The sequence below is a fragment of the Salarias fasciatus genome, chromosome 15 (assembly GCF_902148845.1).
Source record: "Salarias fasciatus chromosome 15, fSalaFa1.1, whole genome shotgun sequence".
In the NCBI taxonomy this organism is placed as follows: domain Eukaryota; kingdom Metazoa; phylum Chordata; class Actinopteri; order Blenniiformes; family Blenniidae; genus Salarias; species Salarias fasciatus.
The window spans coordinates 10,629,062-10,652,628 of record NC_043759.1 but is presented as its reverse complement, the minus strand read 5'-3'; the positions used below and the strand labels follow the sequence as shown (position 1 = coordinate 10,652,628).

General features: G+C 45.7%; 2 protein-coding genes across 2 annotated transcripts in view; both read right to left on the bottom strand.

The window, feature by feature from the left end:
- The window catches only part of LOC115402519 (tyrosine-protein phosphatase non-receptor type 14-like), a 32,450-nt gene extending 10,780 nt beyond the window's left edge, over positions 1–21,670 (bottom strand). Inside the window, exons 1-7 of the mRNA XM_030111084.1 lie at positions 21,475–21,670; positions 11,062–11,521; positions 9,634–9,809; positions 1,981–2,078; positions 628–695; positions 222–292; positions 39–126 (exon numbers count right to left, since the gene is read on the bottom strand). Of these exons, the coding sequence (XP_029966944.1) occupies positions 39–126; positions 222–292; positions 628–695; positions 1,981–2,078; positions 9,634–9,809; positions 11,062–11,235 (675 nt within the window). The 5' untranslated portion in view covers positions 11,236–11,521; positions 21,475–21,670. The remainder of the gene's footprint in view (positions 1–38; positions 127–221; positions 293–627; positions 696–1,980; positions 2,079–9,633; positions 9,810–11,061; positions 11,522–21,474) is intronic.
- The window catches only part of cmtr1 (cap methyltransferase 1), a 506,633-nt gene that overhangs the window by 280,919 nt on the left and 202,147 nt on the right, over positions 1–23,567 (bottom strand). The window lies entirely within an intron of this gene.

Genomic DNA, 23,567 nt, shown 5'->3' with positions numbered 1-23,567 from the left:
GAGTTGTGATGAGGTTAAGGATGACGTGATGGAGCTACCTTAGCAGAAAAGCTTTCCTGGCCGAAGCCGTCCAGTTTCTCCACCTCCTTAATGTACAGCAGTTCTGCTTCGGCGGCCTGCATTCGACTGGAAAGAACAGACGGAGTCAGTGCCTGGTACTGCGGCTCTCGCTTTCATTTGCACGCCGGCAAGCTGTGTTTGATTTAGCAAGTCGACAGTACCAGTGACTTTTGTGCTCCTCAGCAACTTTCTGGGTCCAGTCTTCCAACACTTCGTCTCCATTAGGCCAGTTCTGAGAGACAAAATATGAAAACAGATCAGTGAAAGATGAATGGAAGGAACTGAAACTTAATGGGCATCTGTAGAAAAAAAATCAATGTCATGCAACTCTCATTAAGCCGAATAAAAACAGTCCCAGTGATGCTTTGTATCCACTTGATTCTAATCCCTGACTGAGATGTTTACCTGTTGGTTCTGTCTGCTGCCTGTCAGTCAGGCATGCAGAGGGAGGAGGTACGCAGATGACACAGGAATGTGTGCCTTCAGGCAGCACATAGATGGAGAGGCTCACAAACACGGAGCCAGACACACAACTCAACTCTGAACGGCCGAGGTTCGAGGACTCACCACGGGGAAGAGCACGTACTCCCTGAGGAAGTCCTGAGACAGGAACTGAGTGAAGTCTCCAAAATCGGCTGAGAAACAAAAGAAAGTACAAATATTTAGCCAAAAAAAATAAAAAAGAAATATAGTGCAGTACCATCTATATTTTATCAGTTTTAAACTTTTAGAAACCAAATACTCCACTTTAACAGAAATGCTTGCGCTACATTCACCCACTCTTAGGTAAACATTAAAATTCTGACCATCAGCTAAAAGCTGTGTAGGCCTCCAACTTAGCTTCAGGGTTTGGGTTCCACTACTCTCCCACCAACAATAACATCTGCAGCAACTGATCCAACTTGAATCTTGACCTCCACCAGCCTCGGACCAGTTCACCTCTTTTGTTGTACTTTTTTTGATCACTTTTGATGACTGAAAACCAGGAAAACTTCCAGAAGAGCTGCAGCCCCTGGTTGGTGCGTTCCAAAAAACATAAGACTTGCTGTACACGTACGTGCACAGCAAATTGCCCTTAATTTCAAAGCTGTAAGGAAATGGTGCCAATTCACCCATCCGTCTTCTAGAAAGCTCTACCTTCTATACCCTGCTGAATATGGGTGAAGGCAGCAAACACCCTGGACAGGACTGCCGTTCCATAATCTGGCAAAACCCAGAATGATCACCAAGTAGTCTCAGAGACGTGTTTTGGACTCTGGGAGAACTCAGAGGAAACTCCCGCCTGCAGAAAGAGAACATGCAACAGAAGGGCGCCAGCAGTAAGCCACTGCATCCATACGTCGTCTTTGGAGGGTGAGGGGGAAGTGGAGCGCCCAGAGATAACCCACACACAATTATAGAGGTGCAACTGCTCAGTAATAGTCAATAATACGAAAAAGAAATGTCTATACACGGCCCACACTCCCAATCAGCTCCATAACATGCTCAATTGCCCAGATAGGACTTGTACCAAGTACGTAAGTACCGCTCCGCTGCTTGTCGGACAAAAGGAGGTCTGGCGGAGGATTCGTGCCTCCCTACAGATAAGGGTCTTCCTGATGCTGCTAAGCCTAACCTTGGAGCCGGTGATAAGCTGACTGTCTGTTTACATTCTCCCCAAGACACAGACAGCACCCAGGAACAAGAAGGAGAGGATGTGTGTGTGTGGATGTGTGTGTATGTGCATGTGTTAGGACTGATACCATAGGAACTCAAGTGGACTGGGTTCTCTCTTTGGTATGCAGCCATATAAGGCAGCGAAGTCAAGATGACCTGAGAAAGTGTGAGTTTATGCTCACTCCTTCTCTCGTGTGCTGTCCGTCTCTCTGTGGTCCAGCATTCCCAATGAGATGTTTGTCCACGTGCGCGCGCGTGTCTTACCTTGTACTGCTAGGCCAGCTAGTCTGATTCCCTGCTCCACGGTGCAGTGTAGACGTCCATCCAACACTTCCTTCTTCACCTGAAGGTAATACTGATACCTGGAAAGACGGCAGTAACAGGGCGGATTAAAACCAAGACTGACGGTCAACTGGCAGGAACATTATAAATGATATCTAGTACAGGTTATCACAACAGCTGATTTTATCCTACTCAGGGTTGCTGGGTGCTGGAGTTGATCCAAACTAGATAATTAAAGGCAGAGTACACAGAATTACAGGAAAATAAATGTTATTATTTAATAATGCATGCAATGAAAACTCCAAACAGAAAGACTCTAGCTGGACTCGAATCATGAGAATTCATCAAATTATTGATTTTGGATATAATATTTCAGAAAACAAGATTTTATTTACGATGAATTGTTGCAATTGTGAATATTCTGCCAAGTGCGGAGCGTTGTGACAGCATGTGCAGCTGTGTATTGTCTTTCACTGTGAAAACATTTACACATTTTTCTCTAGTGACATTTTTTTCCACTGTTAATAAACACTGTCCCAGAGACACCTGTCACAACCCGGCACTGTATACATTATATATATTTTTATCATAATGTGGATATAAACTTCTGTTCATACACTTCAAAACTACACAGGAACATGTATCGTCCAATATATCTCACAATGATTAAAGACGGCACACGCTGTTTGCAGGGAGGTCATAAATTCATCCTGTTTTAACACTTGTCCTCGATAGCTGCTGAGTTACTGTCAACATCCTGCTGCACACGTGCAGCCTGTTGTTACTGCTCTCCGTTCATGTGTGAAAAATTGATTTTTGATCAATAATTCCATTTCCCCTCTGTCTGATAAATATCAGTGTCGTGACAAGCACCACTCGTACGGGGTCTTGGTCCATCTCCTCTCTCGCTCGGGGGTTCACTGACGAATTGATCGGGGCTGTTGTATTTGTGTCCCGGTGGATGTCACTTTAAAGATATTGAATTAAATTAAGGAAAGAAGGTGCTCATTAAAGTTTTAGCAAATCACATTATAAATCTGAAGCAGACAAAAAAAATCCACTCTAAAATCTAAAGTCGCCACAAAAAACACTGAACGAAGCCTCTCTTCTCCATTTCCATTGACTTTTTTGAAACCAACTTTTCTGAAGCCTCTCTTATGTTTTCTTCCAGTTGATGTTGTGAAGGCCACAATGAACACAAGCAAAGCAGTTCTGGTACTGTTCACAGACCGAACGCGCAGGCAGACTAAACTATCGCAGAGAGAGAAGGAGGTGTAGCAAGAAAGCACAATCTTTCAATACTAATTTTGCAATATTATTATGAATTTTACTACAACCAAAATAAAATACATTTATGACCAACTTTAGATCTCGACCCATATGTTGAGAAACACAGCTCCAGATCAACCCCAGGCTTGAAATCTTGAGGAAGTTGTTGTATTTTATATGTTTAACGCTATATTCCCCTCTTATTATTTGTGCTCTTCACAGTCTGAATATCAGTGATTTGCTCTAGTTTTTAAATTAGATCTGTGGAGTGTGTGGGCCAAACTCAGCTAGTGGCCCGACCTGACATTTAGAGCATGCATGGCTCCCCAAATGTAATTCAAATCACTCTAGCGTCATTATTCCCTTTGCACCAACATCAAACACACCAGTTCGAGCTGCAATACAAATGACATTTACTTTGGGTCACAGTTGTGCTTTGCACTAATCTGCAGATGTAAAACTGCTGGCGTTTAGTCCACAGCCGTGTGGAGCCGCTACACGGCTGTACATTCTACTTCTGCGTATCAAACTGTATTTTTATGCATTCTTTCAAGAAGCGAAACCACAAAACATCTGACTAAGTGGGTGGTGGAACGGGCACGCTTAGCTTTTTCGAAACTCACCAGATTTGGTTGGCGGTTAAGGTTATTTTTCCAGCTCGCCCCGCTGTCTCTGAACACCGGTTATGTGGAATCGACTCAGAAAACATGAGGGGGTTTGAGTTTGACACGTTTATCTGAAGACGGTAAGAAAGGCCCCGTGCTGGAGGGCGCTGCGCATTAACAGCTGAAAGATTGCAAACATCCAGTGAGACGTCGCAGAGGAGAAGGAGTTCTCCGCTCCCGGTCTGTGCAGCAGAAAGTGTGCGTCAAGACAGTATTGGCAACAGCATTAGCGCTTAAAACAACGCCAGAGAAGCCTGTTGCAGAAGTGAGGAATGAGTGAATCACCCCAATTTGCAATAGCAGTGACTCATTTTTAACTCGAGTGGAATGCCAAACATATACCGGCCGAGGCTAAACAATACGGCTTTATTCGACTGTAAATTTTCAGCAAACGCAAATCATGTTACATGCAGCTGACGCACCGCGGACCGAGTTTAATCTTAGGTTGAATCAACACAGGCTGGACACAAGAGGAGCAATATAATTGCTGTGTGAACGCAAAGTAAACTGGGACTCATTTCACCGCGGTTTTGGCCAACGGCGGTTTCGCCGAGTGGAAGCTGATACGGTGACACTGCTCGGATTTGTTGAGCCCATTTACAGAACCGAGCAAAATGCGGTGAGGAGTCCCAAAAAACCCAGAAGCTGAAATACACCGAGCTGCTGAAGTTTCCAAGCTGCTTTTGTCCACTTTTAGCTGTGGTCCAGCTGGATGTTTGTCTTTTGGAGAATGCGAGTGGCCACACAGGAGGAGGAAAGGAGGGAACTGTCAGGGTGACCGGGCTCAGCTGCAAAGAAACTCACACACCGTTTCCTGTTTGCTGCCATGGCGACCGCAGTCCCAGTCTTCCCAATGCGAGCTGTGAGAAACCTCTCCTGACGTACGCTCGCACATCAACTAACGCAGAGTCCGAAAAAACCAGACATCTATGTGGAAACTAGTGTTACATGCTTCGTCATTCACTTTCAGTCATTCAGTTACCTTCCTGTGCTACCCCTCATTACTCATCCAGACATCCACAACTTCTTATTTTCACACCTGAATTCCAGTTTCATTCCTTCCATAACCTCTAAACATCTTTCATGTTTCATATTCGCCTTCACATTGTTTCTCTCCCCCAACTTCTCCATGTTTTTTTCTCTTTTTTTTTTTTTTTTTTTGTGTTGGGCTCGTCTCAGCGCACTCTCGGGCCTATAATCTGACCCCGCCCTCCTCCCTCACCCTGTCATTACACCCGTTGGCTAAGCTGGCATTCCGTTCCCGTGGCAACCCTCTAATTAGCCAACCCCAACCACCAAGTCCTGCAGCGAGGGGCGGGGCCTGATGCGGTCTTGGGGGGGGTGGGGGGGGACCTCGCGGGGACACAAAAACCCATCAAATGATTGTGGACTTTGTTTTTACAAACACCCCGTGTTTTCCCAGCAATCCCCGCATGGGGTCCGGCGAAACGTCGAGCCTGTCAGTGGATGGTTCTCAGTCTACGCTTCAATGAGTGACCATGATTGTGTTTATGCATGTGCGAGGCCAGAAGTGGTGAAGTGGACGGTCGACTGCTGAAATAACCGCCGAGCACTGAAAGCGCAAGTCTCAAAGCGATTCTCATGTTACATGAAACAGCCACAAACACAGGTTATAGAGCAGTTGTTTCCAACACTGTTGGGTTTTGACCCACAACACAAACTTCTTCGACCTCTGAACACAATTTCCACATCAACCGGCATAGAAAACTGAGAACGCTCTAACTATTCTGCATTTACTGGATTAACATTTTTTAGGGCTTTTTTTCTTACATCAATGTCTAAATTTAAATAATTTACTTCTGTTGCTTTTTCTAAAAATATTTTCCCATTTTTAGTTTACTTGACCTATTTAATGATTACAACATTCATTTCTCTGGTGGAAAATTTCTTGAGGAGAGACACTAACCAAACCCAAATTAGTCATAATGGTGATTATTAGTCAACTGTGGTTGATTTTCTTGCTGAATGCTCTGCTGTTGGCTTTGAGGAGGAAGTTTTTCAAATTATTTGGAGAAAATGGTAAGTCATGAGGTATTTTTGAGGCTCCTCTTCTTCCAAAGTTGCACAACTACTTGTGTGATTGAGGTAGGGCACGTCATAATTCCAAACTTCTAATTTGATCATCAATGCCATAAAAAAAAAAAAAAAAAAACCCTTCCTCTTGAACAATGCCTCAATTTTCACCAGTAAAAAAAATTGCAGTCTGGTAGAGACGTGCAAACACAATCATAATTAAAAAAAAGGGTTAGTGTAACCGAATGCTGCAATGCTTCCAAAAAATATGTACAATCCTGTAAATTTAATAAAGTGCAACTGATGAATCAGATTTTAAATGAACTTTAAAAAAGGAAGTTCTGTCTGAAAATGGAAATCTATACTATTGCAAGTTATGTACTCCTGCTGATTAGCATGTCTGCACACGCTCAAGTGGCATGCGTGTCCGAACGGCATGGCGGCGCTGGGACAGCAGGTGAAAACACGAGAGCGAGGCGTGAGGGTGGCGCGTTCCTTACGAGGACTCCGTGTGCCTTCCGCCATGGCGGGGCGGCTGAGGGCTGCCTCGCAGGCACAAAGGCCCCCTTTATGTACCCACGCATGTCCAAACCCCACTCAAGACGCGCTGCCAGATGTCCAAGTGGCCTGGACAACAAGCCTGTGAGCATATGTGCATGGCTGCAGGAGTGTGTGTGTGTGTGTGTGTGTGTATGTGTGTGTGTGTGTTGCATGTGTACATAAGCTCAACCCCTCCACCCCCTCTGCAGTGGTATGACCCTGACCACCCCCTCGGCCCACGGGATGGGTCCAGACGGTTTGTGTGGGAGGCAGGAGGATTTCACTTTGAAATGTGTTGAATCAGCAAGGGGCACAACAGAGTACAGCTGTGTATGTGTGTGTGTGTGTGTGTGTGTGTGTGTGTGTGTGTGTGTGTGTGTGTGTGTGTGTGTGTGTGTGTGTGTGGGTGATAACTAGCTGAACAAAGCTAGAATTTCAAGGCTGCTGGTGCTCTTAGCCTTGGGGGCTGCTGAGGCCAGCTGGCCTTGCTCCGGTCAACAGCTTGCCATTTAGGCTCCTCACTTTCCCCCTCGGAGCCACTTCTCCCCTCCTTCACATCAGCCACACACGGCGAACAGAAGGCTGCAGCCACACACCAGCTCTTCGCTTCACTCTTCCATGTGCGATGTGGCGAGCGCAGGTACAGAGCGTTTGCTGACAAACGCGTCACGTGCGGCCGAGCGGTCTACTATTTGTACAGAAAGAGAAAATAAATCTCAACCGAGACCTGTTTAGAAGTTAAATAGACAAATTAAATGACGCTGACATGCGTTTAAAGAGTCTAACATCTCACTTAATAACAAGCAGAAAGGGTTTCTGTCCTAAATTTCTGAAGAAAAATAAATAAATCTGACAAAATAAAAAAACGTTTTGTAAATCCAAATATCACAAGTGAGGGGGACGTCCATAACTTTGCATATTTATCTGTAGATTTACACCACAATTGTCTGGAAGGTTCCCCCCCCCCACCCCCACCCCACCCCCACATTCGCATGTCTTGCAGTTTTCACAGCTGCATAGAGGGAGGAAGAAAAGAGGAAGGAGAAACAGATGAATGGACGGACGCAGAGAAAAGGAGATCCAGCATCAGGTTACATATCAGTCAAACAGTGAACTTCAAAGACTAAACCACATCATACAGCTCGCATTACTTTCTCCAAACCGTCACTTGTTAGACATAAACTCAAAGCTCCTGGCAACAGAGTTACACTTTTACGGTCTTATAATTGATTATTAGTCACAGGGCGGTCTGGGGATTTCTGCTTCATTTTGCTGGTATTCAAACGCTGTTATGATGAAGAGAGAATGTGATGAGTTACAGCTAAATGAGATGAATGGGAAAGAGCATATCTCAAACGGAAAGGCATATCTTCTGAGGCAAGCAGAAAAGAAATAAACTAGCCTCACGTTCCATCCCTACTCAGCTTCCGCTGCTTCACACCATCGTAAAAGGACTTTTCTGTGTTCACACAATAGTACGGATAATTTCCAGCATAAAGGTACGCGGCCGTCAACCTTGAACCACAAACATCAAAAGATACAAAACCAAAATCCAAGTCTGACTGCCAAACTTTTGCTTTCTCTGCTCCCGCTTGTCTGCTTTCACCTCACTCATCAGTCGCTCCACAAATCTCTCCCTTCCCCCACAAACATCAGAAAAGCTTGAAAACTAGAAAGATCCACGTCTCTGAATAAGATCCGAATCAACTCACAGATAATCAATTATATACGCTTAAAAAAAAAAAACAGAGCACTGTCCGTCTTGGCAGCGTGTTTACAGAAAATAAGCGAGATAAAGAATGAGTGTAAGCCTTGACTGGCGGTAATGGGTAATAAAAATGTTTTGAACTTCTTGGAAAAAGAGTCAAGCGACTGCTTTCAGCTCCATGTGCAGAAAAAAAAAAAAAAGAGACGAGTCTTTTAGAGAGCGCGGCCTCGGGGAACGTATATGTTCTTACAATGCGGTGTATTGTAGCACGCTCTTCTGACAGGGCTGCAGCTGGCTGTGGAGAGGATTCCCGGGGGAGTGTGTGTGTGTGTGTGTGTGTGTGTGTGTGTGTGTGTGTGTGTGTGTGTGTGTGTGTGTGTTTTGTAAACCAGACATCTCCCCCACCCCCCCCACCCTCATTTTACCCCCAGCACTTCTGCTGGGAGGAATGTGTGGTCCACCTCCTACGCTGGACGGCCGTGCCAACATTCCTGACTAACAGAAGGAGAGGAGGAGGGAGAGAGAGGAGACGGGGGGGACGAAGGGACACTGACAAAGAGCGCAGAAACGTGGGACTGAAGATAAGGAGAAGTGCTCTTGATAAAAAGGAGTAAGGGTGACACCATGTACAGGGATTGTAGGGAGAGGAGAGGGGGCTTAAGAAAAAGAGACGGCCATTGTTTCCTAAATTGCCTCTAAGCCCCCATCATAACCCCCTCAACCCTATAACCCTCGTGCACACACACACACATGCACATGCACACACCATAAAAGCCCGCAGGGGATTCCTGGAATACCATCCCTTTACCGGAGCAGATCACGGCTCCTCAACAACAGACCTGCAGACCTACAAAACTTCAGCCAAAAGCCGACCTCATGATTATTTCATTGTCTCCGCTCTGAGCCCGGATATTCATGTCTCATCCTGCCCCTCAAAAATCCCGACATTCATCAGGTTAAGTGGTTAACGCACACTCACACACACACACACTAAAACCAACTAACGGTGCCGTAGAAAACGTCAAGCCGTGACCTGCGATCGACCTTTTTCCAACATCCAGCGAGGCAGAAGCCGCAAATTCATCGGCTCGGTGTGAGGCAGACCAGCGGAGTGCAGGTCTGTGTGGGACTGACCGCTGCACACTGACCCCTGTGTGGCCTCCTCCCAGACACCCCCCACCAATCCACACACACACACACACACACACACACACACATACTATATGAAGAGCGGACGCCGCTGCTCATGACGTCAATCAGACGAGGAGTTTTTCTACAACTGATCAAGTATTGTTTATCAAGATAAACGTAGAGATCCCATAGTGGTACTACTAAAAAGTTCAACGCTTACAGAGGCTACAAGGAGCCAGAAGCGTAACTATTACCATTATATCAACGTTACACACTGAGCCTGCTTACCTGGTGACTTCCTGCTCCAGCCGGGACACGTTGGGAACATAAAACATGACTCCAAAGAAGAGAAGAGGCTCGTTGCCGAACTTGTCCAGCTGCTTCTTGAGGGGCTTCTCGAGTTCCACCCAGCGCTGGGCCGGAGTTTGGGTCTTTCCTTGGAACCACAGCCCAAAAAAATGGGTCTAAATTTACAGGGGGAGAACAGGAAAAGACAGAGAGAGGGTGAGTGCAGTGCGACCGAGAGGCCAGGGAAGAGAAAGCTGAGGGTCGGGGCGGGCTGGAGCCAATCTTCAGATACATCAATGAAGATGAAAACAGCCAATTCGGATGAAGACACACAGGTCAGGTGTATTCGCACAACCGCTCAGGCCGAGTCGTCGCATCACCTTATTTATAACATCACCGACGCCTGGTAAATACCGCGACACAGTGTGAGTATACACTCCACCGCCCCTCCGCCCCACTCTCTGGCATTCCTCGCACCTCCAGCCGGCGCTGGCACACACTTCAGCACTCAAACTGACATCAATCACTCTTCACACACGTTCGTCCTGTGGTCCATGGAAGCGACGCTGTTTCACACACAACAAATAAGATCAAGCGGCGCATGCACTTTGCTTCTGACATGAGAAGAAACAATGAGGTTGAAATATAAAGGGAACAAAGATCTTTTCTCTCTGCGTGGGAGTGTGTGCTCTTCTTTAACCTTCAAGTAAACAGTGGTGTAATAGATCTTGGTTGATCATGACTCACACAGATTGCTGGGCATGTTTGTGAACCACGGGATATTTTATAACTCCCAAATAGTGCTAAAGGGTGTAACTTCTATGAAGAAATCATTTCATAAACATTAATGTACAGTTATGAATACTGAATAGAGAAAACTGCAAAGTGATGAGCTGAATGTTTAAGACCACAAAATATTTTTCCCTCATTTATGTTTTTTCCAAAAAGGTGACGCAATACGTGGCTCAACACAATCTGAACTTGGAGTTTTAAAAGCTATCACATCCCAAGTTACACCGCTGAGAAAAGAATAGAATAGAAGAATAGAATAGAATAGAAATACTATATTAATCCCAAAGGGAAATTCTTGAAACACTGTGGGAAACAAAGGATGGACGGAACACAAAGAGAATGGACAGGAGGGGACAAGTGGATGAGTAGTGTCTCTTTCTTCTGCAGTGAAAAGAGGACAGATGTAGCCACGCTTCGTTAGAGCCGAACAAGGACCCTGCAGGAGAGGGACCACAGAGGGCAGGGAGAGCAGCACGAGGTGTGGCGAGGGACGCGTGGCAAACGCGGCGTCAAAACAAATCTGGACGCGTCAGTCACCAGCTGATAATCGGTTACACACGGAAATATGAGAATCAAGAAAAGGAAGCTGGGGAAAGTCGGTTTACGTATTGAAGAGTGAGACGTGACGGGACTCACCTCCCGCAGCTCCAGCCTCTGGGCCACCGCCTCCAGACATTCCTGTCCCGTACTCTCCACCGACAGAGTGCATTCGATCACAGTGCTGTCCAGCAGGCGGATCCGCGTCACAAAGTAGTTCTTGCTCAGGACGTTGTAGCGCCGCGTGCGCCGCAGCTTCAGCCGGAAGGGCATGGCTGGCCGGGGGTCAAGGCGGGGTCACGGCTGAGTCAGAGGTCAAAAGTCACTCCAGAGCAAGCAAGCGGAGAGAGTGGAAGGCTGGGAGGGGGGGGGAGGGGAGAGTCGGTGGGGGGTGGTGGGCCGGCTCTATGACCTGACTGCTGCCCTCCTCACTCTCGCACGACGCCAGCCACACCACCGGGTGGAGAGATGCACCCAGGCAAGGCGCTGGCCCATTCCCAGAGCTGTCCGGAGGGGGAGGGGGGAGGAGGGCGATGAGGAGGAGGAGGATGAACAGTGGCTGCGAAGAAAAAAATGAAATACGCATCAGTACCGCTGATAAGATGAGAAATACCTGCAGATTTTATACAAGCTGACAAGAATGCAGGAGCTACTGGTCGCCTTGTAGGATCAGCAGCAGCAGCAGCAGCAGCAGGGCCGGGAATGGCAGAGCACAACTTTATGTTATAGTTCTGGGCAGCTGCGCTCGCCGCGGCCCCATGGGGCCCAGCGTCAGGCAAGGCCGGGAGACAGAGGCAGAGATGTGAGGCTATGGATGAATGGACATCAAACACCCGAGCGCAGACATCCATCTGAACCCGGCAGCTGGCTTTGAGGAGCTAATGGAGCTTCTAAAAGTCTCATATCTGCCTGTGTGGGAGGCCTTTCCTTTTAATCTCTCACCCGCCCCCCCCCCCCCCCCCCCCCCCCCGACTCTCTAGACATTTCTGCATACAGTGTAGCAGTGTGTAACATCTCACACACACAAACACACACACGTTTTGGACCACATATGAAACATGCGTTTTCTTCACTGAACAGAAAATCGATTTGATTTCTTGCTGTCAAAAACTCATAAAAGTGCTAATTACCTCAACATCACAAGCAGAACAGGAAAACAAACTCAAACACAGACACACACACACACAAACACACACACACAGACACACACATACACACACACACACACACACACACACACACACACACACACACACTGTGGTTTTAAGTTTAAGATCGGTCTTTGGGCAACTCTTTGAAATCATCTCTCAGTTACTCATCGACTCTTAGCTTTCATGTCGATAATGGGGAAAAATCTTTGATGTATGTCACACGCGCACACACACAGTCACAAACTGAGCAATTTACAAACCAGTGAACTTGTTAGGCAGGAACAAGCAAAACGAAAAAGCTCTCCTATCTATCCAAAAGAACAAAAACATGGAGGCAAGAGTAGACTGAGGGAGTGCGAAAACTGAGACATGCAAATAAAAGCTGGCATGGATGTGGAAGAAAGGTGAAAGGCTGGATCACAACAGCTTCGGTGATCAGGCGCGGAGCGGAGAGGGGGGGAGGCGCTGGAGGTGGAGGAGGAGGAGGAGGAGTATAGATGGAGTGGATGTGTTGCTTCTTGTCCCGGGCTCTGGCAATGTGCGGCTGATAGTCAGCTTGGAAACAGGCCCAGATTCCTCTCTACCCTGACTGGAAAAACAGAGCACACCTGACACAAGTATGCACCACAAGGAAGGACAGCGGGAGCGTGTGTGTGTGTTTGTGTGTGTGTGTGTGTGTGCGCTTGAGATGGGCCACAAAGGAGTCAAAGAAGACATAGTGGAGGCAGTCTTGAATGAGAGAGGGCATGAAGCTACACAGCAGGGTTGTTTGCTACAATTTGACTCACACTTGCTCGCCGCTTGTCTTTTGTAACAGCCGTGCCCCTTCGGGAGCAGAAACACATTCCTTACCTCTGAATCCGTCCGAGAGAGCGCTGCGCTGTGGCATCATCCCATCCATGTGGTTTTTATTGTGTATTTGTGCCAACGCGCACACACCGAGCAGGGCAAATAAATTGGAATGCGATGGGCGAATAAATGGAGTCTAATTTAGGATTTAGGGATGCCGTGACCCAGAGCCGTCATCTGACCTGAACCGCAGACGCCCCCCCCCCCCCCCCCCCCCCCCGCCACTCCAGCAATCCCTTCTCAATCTTAAGCCATGTGACATTACAAGTCGAGGGTAAAAAACCTTCCCAAAAACTGCCCCAAATAGTATTTTCCCAAGCACACCGGCCCGTCAACATAAAATACAATTGCTGAAAAACACTGAAATGGCGACGCATACTTTCACTGTGTAGTGTACAAACATAGACATGCATGAACAGGACACACCACAAACACATACACAGGATCACACACACACACACACTCACACACCAGGTTCTGCAGAGGTTAGCCAAAGGACCAGACAGCAGTTGGTGCAACTCTAAACTAGTAATCAGTGGCATGGTTTGGGAGTGTGTGGTTGGGTGAAGCCAGACAGACAGACAGACAATAGTTTGGGATCAAACCCACTCCCTGATGAAAAAAAAAAAAAAAAAAAAAAAAAAGCTCCTTCGCTGCAGTGACATTCTCTCCCGACCGTCGTGTTTATTTCCAGCGTGCAAAAACAGCGTATACATTTATGAATTTTGCACGTTGTAATTTTGTGGCGTGGAGGGAGCGAGAGGGGAAACCGAGGGAAGAGGCCTGTTTTTCTTTGTCAGAGAAGTGAGCCAAGTCTAAATATATGCATATATATCAAACCGTTCCCATCTTTTGTTGTGTTTTTCCCGGATCCCCCAAAACTGATATGGCAAAAGACAAAAAATGGAAACAAAAACAAAGAAAATTGACTTTTTTTTTTTTTCTTTTTCTGTGTGGGCTTCAACCACAATAAAACAACAAATTTAGTTGTTTTTTTGTTTTTTGTGTGTGTTCAGAACAGTTTGCAGATGCATTGTGGGATGGCATTTCTACATTCTTTGTTCCAATCGCTCCCAAGGAAAAGATCGTGCAGGGGCCTGCTCATGTCAGGGGTGAGCAAACTGCAAATCAGAAGAGATAAGCTCTAACAACTAGTTGTTTCACTGTTTGTCACACGTACCCAGCGTAAACACATCAGTGGAAGTTTCTGCTCAGCACATTTTACTTTCTGCCTTATCTTAAAACACCATTTCCCCATTTTTTTGTGAAAACACACACCCTTTTTCACTTTTCACTTCAGGAAAAGTTTGCTATTACAGGGCAGCGTTTTGAAAATGATGTCCGTTCACACAGAAACGGCAAGAAAACTATGCAGTTTTTATGTCGGGCCACTGATGGGTGTTATTGTTTTTATAATGAAAACCACACACACGTGTGCATGTGTGTTCTTAAATGTATAAGAGATTCATCCCCCTGGTACTCAGAAAATACAGTGTTTATGTTCAACTAGTAGTTTGAAAGCTAACAAGATCATGATCAAGTTTACACTGCAGCCATGCCACATGAGTTGAGGCTCAACAAAAGACAGTTTCAAATTAAAAATTTTGACTTATATAAACCAAAAACATGGATGTTTGTCAAGCTAAGCCACTAAAATTACAGCCTTGCCTTGCTTGTGATGCTTTGACTGCTCAGTTATGCGAGACGACTATTGTGTCTTCTGAGCAGATAAGTGGCAGCAGAAAAACACCGTTTCACCTCATTGTTCATCCACTTTTCAGAGAGATTCGTCACCTGAGAGTCTGTCAAAGACTTTTTTCAGTCATTAAGTTCGCCAGTTTGTGAAATCTTCAGAGACAGCCACACCATTTATCAGTATCACTCCTCAACATAACCTCCGCTTTTGTCTTCCTCTGACTAAAACAGGACAAAAATCTCTGTTTTGAGGGGGATCCCTGACTGAAAACCAGCTGATGTGCCGACAGGTGCACAACAGTAAAAGGCAGGTGGGTTCTAGCAAACAGCCAGTTAAAGCTACGTGTTAACAGCTGACAAAAGAAGAATACAAAACGAGGTTAAAAAAAGAAAGAGGAAAAAAACCGTCATGTTGACACAGGTTTTCGCTCCAGGGTGCGATGTTTTGCTGCCAGTCACCTCTCTACTCACTCAGGTGTGGATTCAGCTGAGACGACGGAGGGTGAGGGGTGGGGGGGTGGGGGGGTGGGGGGTGGCGGGTGGGGGGGGCACCTGAGGATTACCTAAACCAAAACATGTTGTGACGAACACCTCAGACAGCGAGGCACGATGAAAACAACCATCTGTAGGGTGAACGCCGCTCGGGGGACAGAGCCGCCGATGTGCGTCCTCCCTCTCCGAGGCCAGGGCCGAGCCCCTCCGCCTCCCGCCAAACCCCGCCCCCCCCCCCCCCCCCCCCCCCCCCCCCACACACACACACACACACACACACACACACACACACTCCGGTCGCTGTGCTCCATTCACATCCACACAATAGCGGGAACAAAACAGCACTTTGTCACCTACTGCTAAGACCATTAGACGCAGGCCGCCGAGAGCCGAGGGAGCAAGTGTACCGTGCGTAACTCAATCAATCTCATCTCTGTTGCTTGTCTCCGTCTGAAATACCGACGCTGCCCCCCAGCACCAGCACCAGCACCGGCACCCCTCCCCACCCAGACCAGTCCCCTCCTCTTACACATGAGCTCTGTCGCAAAACAAACGGGTTAAAGTGCTTCACAGCTCGTAGCTGCACTTCCTCAGTAAACGCTTTGACTACAGCTAGATCAAATAGTTGGACTTCAATGTTTAATTCTCAGCAAATTAATAGTATTTTGCTCTATAAAAGGTTAAAAAATGATTACACTTATTGATCAGTGCTTCCAAAAAGTTTGAGATACAGCTTACACACCACAGGACATCAAAATAGTAACATTTAAAGCTATAAGTGAGGATTTTTAGGATTATAAAAGACTCATAGGACTATTGTTATTGTTATGTTTTCTGTATTAACACATAGTATGCAGTACACAGTGACAGGTCAACCAACGGAGGGCTTGGGCCGATTCAAACCATTTGTTTTATTTTATTTTTTAACAGCAAAAAACTTTCAAAAACTTCTAAGATTCTAAGATTTAAAAAGGGACAAAGACAGTAAACTACTTGACAAAAATCACTTTTAAATTTGAATTTTCATCCTATCCGGCAACTCAGTCATTTAATACCCCAAATAGAGTTCAAACTGAAGAATTTGAAAATACTATTACAACCAGATTTGGTCCGATATTCCCCAAATCTTCTTAAGACTTTGATCCTCTTGTGCCCCGGTGGTTTGCCGTGGAGTTCAGTAGTGAGATGTTTTGGGGAAACACAGACTCTGAAGTTCACACACATTCCTGAACACGCTGATCCAGAGTGTGTCTGGGCAGGAGCAGCTCCAGAGAGCTGACCCCCGGAGCAAGCATTATCCTGTGGCCGGTCAGAGACGCACTACGAGTCTGACTGAAGCCGCTGCACGGCTCAGTGAACACCACAACACAAACCTGGCACTATTTTCACTATTTATACATACACTTTACTATCATTATTTTTCTAGGGATTATTTTGTAGACATGTCTAGGGGGACAGAGGGAAACAGCACAGAACTTTTTATCATCTGACGATGGCTAAATGCCATCGGAGGACGATATGCATGCAGTGGAATGAGCATAAGTACACACTGCAGTTGGTGCGCTGTACATTTAATCACTGTCGCAACAAGCACAGACAACCCTCCTCTTTCTCCTGCGCACACACACACACACACACACGCACAGCTGCAAACAGATGGTGGAGCCAGGCGACCAGACAGCGTGTTTCTAACAGGCGCATCTGCTTTCTCACTTCCAGCTCTCTCTCTCTCTCTCTCTCTCTCTGAAACAAAGACACACACACACACACACACACACACACACACACACACACACACACACACGACACATTCTCTCCCATCTATGAGAACACGGCGACGGTGACAAACACACGCAGAGCCGATTGTTCACACAGAGGTGACATCCAGACAGTGATGGAGCCTCGTCTTCTGCAGCTTCACACAATCAGACAGTCAATTCTCTCTCACTTTTATCTGAAATAATGAGACTAAATGAATGGTGCCACCTGTCAATGACATTTCTTTTTCAAATGGAAGAATAAAATGCAATAATTTAAAAAAAAATTGCAGAAAACATGCAGAGGAAACTTTCTAAAACCAGACTTCATACCTGTACTTTCCCCCTTTCAGAGCGAATCAAGTCAAAAGTTTGGAGCTTGTTTGGCATTTTAATTGTGATAAAGTTGACCTCCAATGACACAGAGAAAGAGAGATCTTGTGAAATATTGTAACATTTTGAGATTCTGTTTTTCATAACTTTCAAGTTCAACTTGGAATCAGTGAAAAATGGCTCGACATGTTTGAATGACAAATCGAAAAGAATTTAAATTAGGGAACATACACTAATAAACTTATTAGATACTCTTTATTACCACACTTAAAGCCAATTTTGCTCATAAGTGGATTTTGCCACTTGTAAATATGTGTCCATGAAGGCAGATGGGGGATATCCAGTGTTTCAGCCTGGCTCAGTCCTCTAAACACATCCACCAGAACATAAAGAGGATCAAGGTTGGATTGACCGCAAAGTCATTTCTTAACCAAACGTGATACAGATCTGCTGATTCATCCCGCCGCAGTGAAATCAGAGGGACTGGCGTCGCCGTCGAGGTGTGAGGGGGAGCATTGTGTGTGTGTGTGTGTGTGTGTGTGTGTGTGTGTGTGTGTGTGTGTGTGTGCGTCCTTTCGGTGCAAACACGGCCGTGCTGATTCTCAGCACCTGACTGAGAAAATAAAGGCTGCTGATAAGCTGGAGGTGGAGAGCAGAGCTGGAAAGGGAAGAGGAGATCCAGCCACTGGTGATTCTCCCGCTCTTATCATGTTGGTACAGTTGGTTGGGAGCGGGAGGAGGAGGCAGGGAGGGGAGGAAGGCTCAGGATGGAGGGAAGGAGTGAATAAACATGGACGCTGAAACCGATAGCGGCGACAGCGACAGAAACACAAGACCATCACTCGTCGGCTGCGGCCAAAAACCACGGCGCTCTTCACATTTTCCATACCCCCACACCGCCCCCCGCCCCTCCTGGGAACCGCATCACACTTTACACACACACACACGAATACTTGATCATCAAAAAGTCACTCAGTATTTTCTCACGACTGAGCCCTCGGGCGCGAACGCCAACAGGGACGTCAACAGCAGCGAGTTTACAGGCCCGTGAAAGCAGCAGCGCTTTGGTTTGGCTTCTGTTTACATCCGGCCGTATCTGATGCTCCCAGCGGAGGGGGGAAAGTCACACGTTCTCAACTCCAGATCAAATGGAAAACTTCACAAACAAACATCCTCGTAAAGTGTCCTCAAAACTCTGCGACTGGCGGCGTACGGTGGAAAGAGTGGCATGTTTCTGAAGCCAGAGGGAAGAGAGAGGGGGGAAACCAGTGACTGACAGCTGGCATGAAACACCCGCTGGAGTGTGGGAGAGTTCGGGCAGGTCGCGGCACGCTCTCTGATCCGTTGTTGTCTGCCGGAGCTGGCAGAACGCAGGCAGCACCCACACAGCTTCACAAATGAAAAGCATCCACACAAGACTGACGACACTCGGCAGCCAGACCAGACAGGCCGCACGGCCGCATACCTGAGGTCACGTGGCATTACCATGTTTTATATGGATAGCTGAGTACATTAAAAAGAAAACGCTGTGGTTTTACAGAGTTAAAGCCCTTTTTTAAATTTTCAGTATCCAAGTTAACAAGACAGCAGGAAGGCAGCAGCAACAAAGAAATATCCCATAATGTACATTTCTGAAAACATGACCACACCTGTCTTTCTTTAAACTAGTCAGTACTGGTTAAAAAAAATTTAAAAATCTGGGTCGTTGAAGCCCTGTAACTAACTCCATCATCAGCTCTTTATCCGGCAAGTGACGGCATTCACTGACTTACACAAATAGCACATGAAGTCAGGCACACAATACATTCTTTAAAAGTATGAGCTACGTGCTGTTTGTTCACGATTTCTAGAGTTGGTGAATATGTTGACAGTGCACTTTATACATATGATGAAAATCTAAACTGTGCTTTGCTTTCGCAATGCAAATATTCCTCCCACTCAGCTTTATGTGATAAAGGATCGTCTTTAATGTTTCGGAGACGTACTGAAACACCACACGCGAAGCTGGGGACGCTGAAATGTGCGCAATCTAGCAGGTTATTTATAAACTAATTACAAGATTATCTTCCTGATTACAAGTCCAGCTGTTGTAAGAAAATGGTTTTGAAGAGATGCAACCTGAAACATTTAGATTAATCTGAAGCAACATGTTTATCTTATAGTTGCAGAGAGGGAAAGAAAAAAAATTAAATGAGGCAACGAGCAATAAAACTTATGGATGGACTACAGATTGAAATATAAACACACTCAAATCCCAGTGACAACAAAATACACATCCTCGAAGACGATGTTGTCATCTTTAGATGTGGAGCAATTCAGGATGGGAAAAAAGTTACAACAATAATCTGACACATTTTAACAACAACTAATCAGAGAGCGAAGAAATAATGGGGTAGACTGGCTTGAAGCGAGCGATATCACACCAGCGTGTTACCACGACGAAGAAGAAGAGGTCACAACCTGCTCCTCAAGCTTTTTCCAAAGCAGTTCTGCAGAATAACGCAGGACCCACAAGCCAGGCTTGAAAGACCTCAACATATTTCTTCAACTTGGTTAAACTGTCATAACAACAACAACAATAACTACTCACGCCTACTTTTTCGCCATTTCTCTCTCTCTCTCTCTCTCTCTCTCTGCTGGAGTATGACCATTTGACCAAAATTACAGGTATGTTTGCACCACATTGCAATCAAATGGCCTTTGGACTAAAATGACCACCGTCCACACAAACAATAGCCACTTTTCCTTTTACACGCAGCCCCACATTATGTAGTAAACACCTATTATAATCTAACCATGCCGGTCTTCAAGACCTCGGCAAGATGCAGAGCGACAACAACGAATCTACCAGACTTTTAACCGCCTCGATTGTGTTTCCTCTCGGAGCTAAAAACTGACCATAAAGGTAATGAGAAGCATGGACGGAGGCTGCGACTCTTGATGCTGCAGCAGTGTTTTAAAACTGCTGTGTTCTCCCAAGCCACTTGCTCGGTACCATATAATTTCCACAGCATGCCTTTGAGCTTATAAAGACAGCCAGATGTGTGTGTGTGTGTGTCTGTGTGTGTGTGTGTGTGTGTGTAGCCTACGCCTCCTGCAGCTATGCTATATTTGCCTTTTGAGAACTCTCGCCCTCCTTTTCTTACAGTAATGTCGGCAGCATGCATGTTCGAACACATCTTTAAAGCGCAACCATGAACGCAGCCCAGGTGCAGAGGAGTGAGACAGCGGCTCAACAACAAAAACATCACTGACATCACCCCCAAGACATGGAGGAAATACAGTTGGTGCAGTTTCAACCGGTTTCATCCACACAAATGGGTCTTTTGGAGTTTGCAGGTTTGATTCCCACAGCAGGCCGGTCCCCAAGCATGACCCTTAACCTCCACCACCTCCCCACCTTAATGTGGCTGTCTGTCTCATCCTGGGTTAATCCATAAAAGGAAATTTTCCCATGAGGATCAATAACGTATGAAGACTTTAGTTTGTTCCGCAGGTCTCACCAACTGAACCCAGACAACCACAGTCACTCTCATTCACATGCACATGTCTCTGCACTGTGTGGGAGGAAATTGGAGAAGGAACATGCAAATTCACACACAGAAAACACAAGGCCGGACTCAAACAGGGGGTTTTCTCACTGTGAGGCATGAGTGCGAACCACATCACCGCAAACAGCAAGTGTGAAGATGACATTTACAGGACAAAAACAAGAGACTACACATGATCCAGCTGTTGCAGGACCTCCCTGGTGCGCACACACACACACACACACACACACACACACACACACACACACACACACACACACACACAACCTAAATCCAAGCAAGAGGCCCTCTTCAGTCATTTACACACATGTAACTTCATGATTGTATGTAAACTCTCCTAATTAGAGGTGTGACTATTTTCTAACCACTCGCAGGACAATCTGTCTCCGGGTTTTTCCAGTGAACTCGCACAGAAGAGGGGAATTTGGGGGCTCAGTCTGTGGTTTAATGTATGTTTATGTGCTGCAGGAGGGGGGGGGAAGGGGGTGGGGGCTTGAAAATATTTGGGATCCCTTCTTTTTTGCCCTACGTGGCCAAGGCATTTGGCCTACATTACAGCTCTGCTGCTGCTGCATCCCCAAACGAGTTTGTGTGCACTTCCACCATGTGTGGACGTGTTGGAAAGTACAAGCATGAAAAAAAGAAGAAGAAGAAAAAAACTGGGAAGAAAAAGTAGCTTCTCACCCCTGGTCCTGCGCTACATGTCGGATTTCTGCCCCCAGATGAAGAAACTCCTCTGATCGACGGCTCTGAACCCCCACAGAGCAAACAGATAATCCTCAAGGAGTCAGATGAATGACTTTAAAATCCAGTCTGGACGAATAAAGTCTCGATGAGCGCTTATTATAACTCAGGAGCGCAGTCTGGGAACAGAAAAAAAAAAAACCCGAAAAAACAAAAAAAAAAAAAGTCGCAGAGGAAGACAAAGTCCCCAAACGGGTCAACCCAAAGAGTTTGGTCCCTAAAAAATACAAAATATGTTTAAATAAACGGCAAAGTGAGAAAAGTTGTCCAGCTTGAAATAACTACGACGGGGTCTTCTTTCGCTGGGTCTGCTGGTATGTTTATAGTAGTGGTCCTGCTCGTCCAATGGAGGCGTTCAGGACAGGCGAGGGGGGGAGCGCGCGCTGCGTTCAACAGCCACGCTCCATGTTGGAATATCGAGCTTTACAGAGAAGCGTCGTGAAACTGTCGCAATCAAAGGCCAATAGATCAAAAGTTTATATGCAAATCATCAGACTGCTTGAATTTCAAATATATCACTTCGTTTATATCATCCGTAGTCTCTGCTTGTATTGTATGATAGAATAAACAATAACAACACTCCCAAAAAAGTTTTCTCCTCTCATTTAATTTTTTGTACTTCAGATTTCTTAAACCATGTAGTTAATTTGCAATGTTTCTGTAAAAGGCATGGGTTTACGTGTTTTTGTGAAATAGTAGTTATAATTAATTATAACAATAATAATAATAAATAAATCCAATCAAAGCTTTCCAGTACAAACATAGTCTATGCATTTGCAACAGTGGTGATGTTCAGGTTCACTGACAAACATCACATAAGTTTCAGTTAATTGTGTTGCAATAAAATCAAGTTGAAGTTTCCACTGAAAATGTGTTTTTCTCTATAGATTAGATTAAACTTAAGAAGGAAATAAACCTACTGTGATGTGACTGCCCACGCCAGCAGCGCTGAAAGTTCGCAGCCTCGGCCGGGTCCCTGAACGCAGCGCCGGTCCCGTTGCCTGCGGAGCGCCGTCCCCTCTGCTCTGACATCAGACCGGAGGAATGAGAGGAATGCCGGGCTCCTGGGAGAAACCTCCTGCTTTAATGGTTTTCCAGGGGCCACAGAGGTGACTACACGTCCAACAAAGGAGTCCCCCTCTCATATTTGTGACCCCGGTTTTTTTTTTTTTTTTGCTTTTTTGCCTTTTGGATGGGGATGAGTTACAGCTTCAGTGGAGGGATTTATTTGCATAACTTATAGTTTCACAATTAACTTAAAAAAAACATAAATATACAAATATGGACCTTATTTATTAAAATGCAACCATCACTGAGTGTTATACTATGATGAGGGGATTATTAATCTCACTGCCATGTGTAGAGTTTGCATGTTCTCCCATGTGCATGCATGGATTTTCTGGTAGTGTGCTTTCCTCTCACCATCCAAACTCATGTATTTAAAGTTAATTAGACTTTAAATTGCAGGTGCCTGCGTGTGATGGACGAGTGACCCTGCCTTCACCTCCAGTCAACTGCATGGGATAGGCTCCAGCCCCACTGTAACCCCGACCCTGACGAAGCGTCACTGAAGATAAATTGATATGGTTTTACGTAGTTTATTAGCCAGTATGTCTCACTTGGCGAATGGCGTCCTTGTGAGTGAGGTCTCATGGATATTATGACAATATTACCAGGAAATTACTGATAATACCGCGTTATTAAAAGAGTACAGTTTTATTAAAAATGATTTGGTACCGTGTAAAACTAATGTCAAGCGTAACTACAGCAGATTTTCAAAGGTTACTTCTCTGAATAGTCTACTACATATACTCCACCAATGTAATTCTGCCTTTATTGTCACAGTATTAATGTGGACTTTGAAATGAGTCATTTGGTCCCGAAACTACAGTGAAAAAGAGCAGCGCCTCTACCTTCTTGAGCAGAGGAAAGATGAAGCTCTCATTTCTTACCAAATTGCAACCTCTTGTGGCTCATATGCAATGCACATCAGCAGCAGAGAAACTGTGTCAGAGAATTTCATTTTAGTAGTC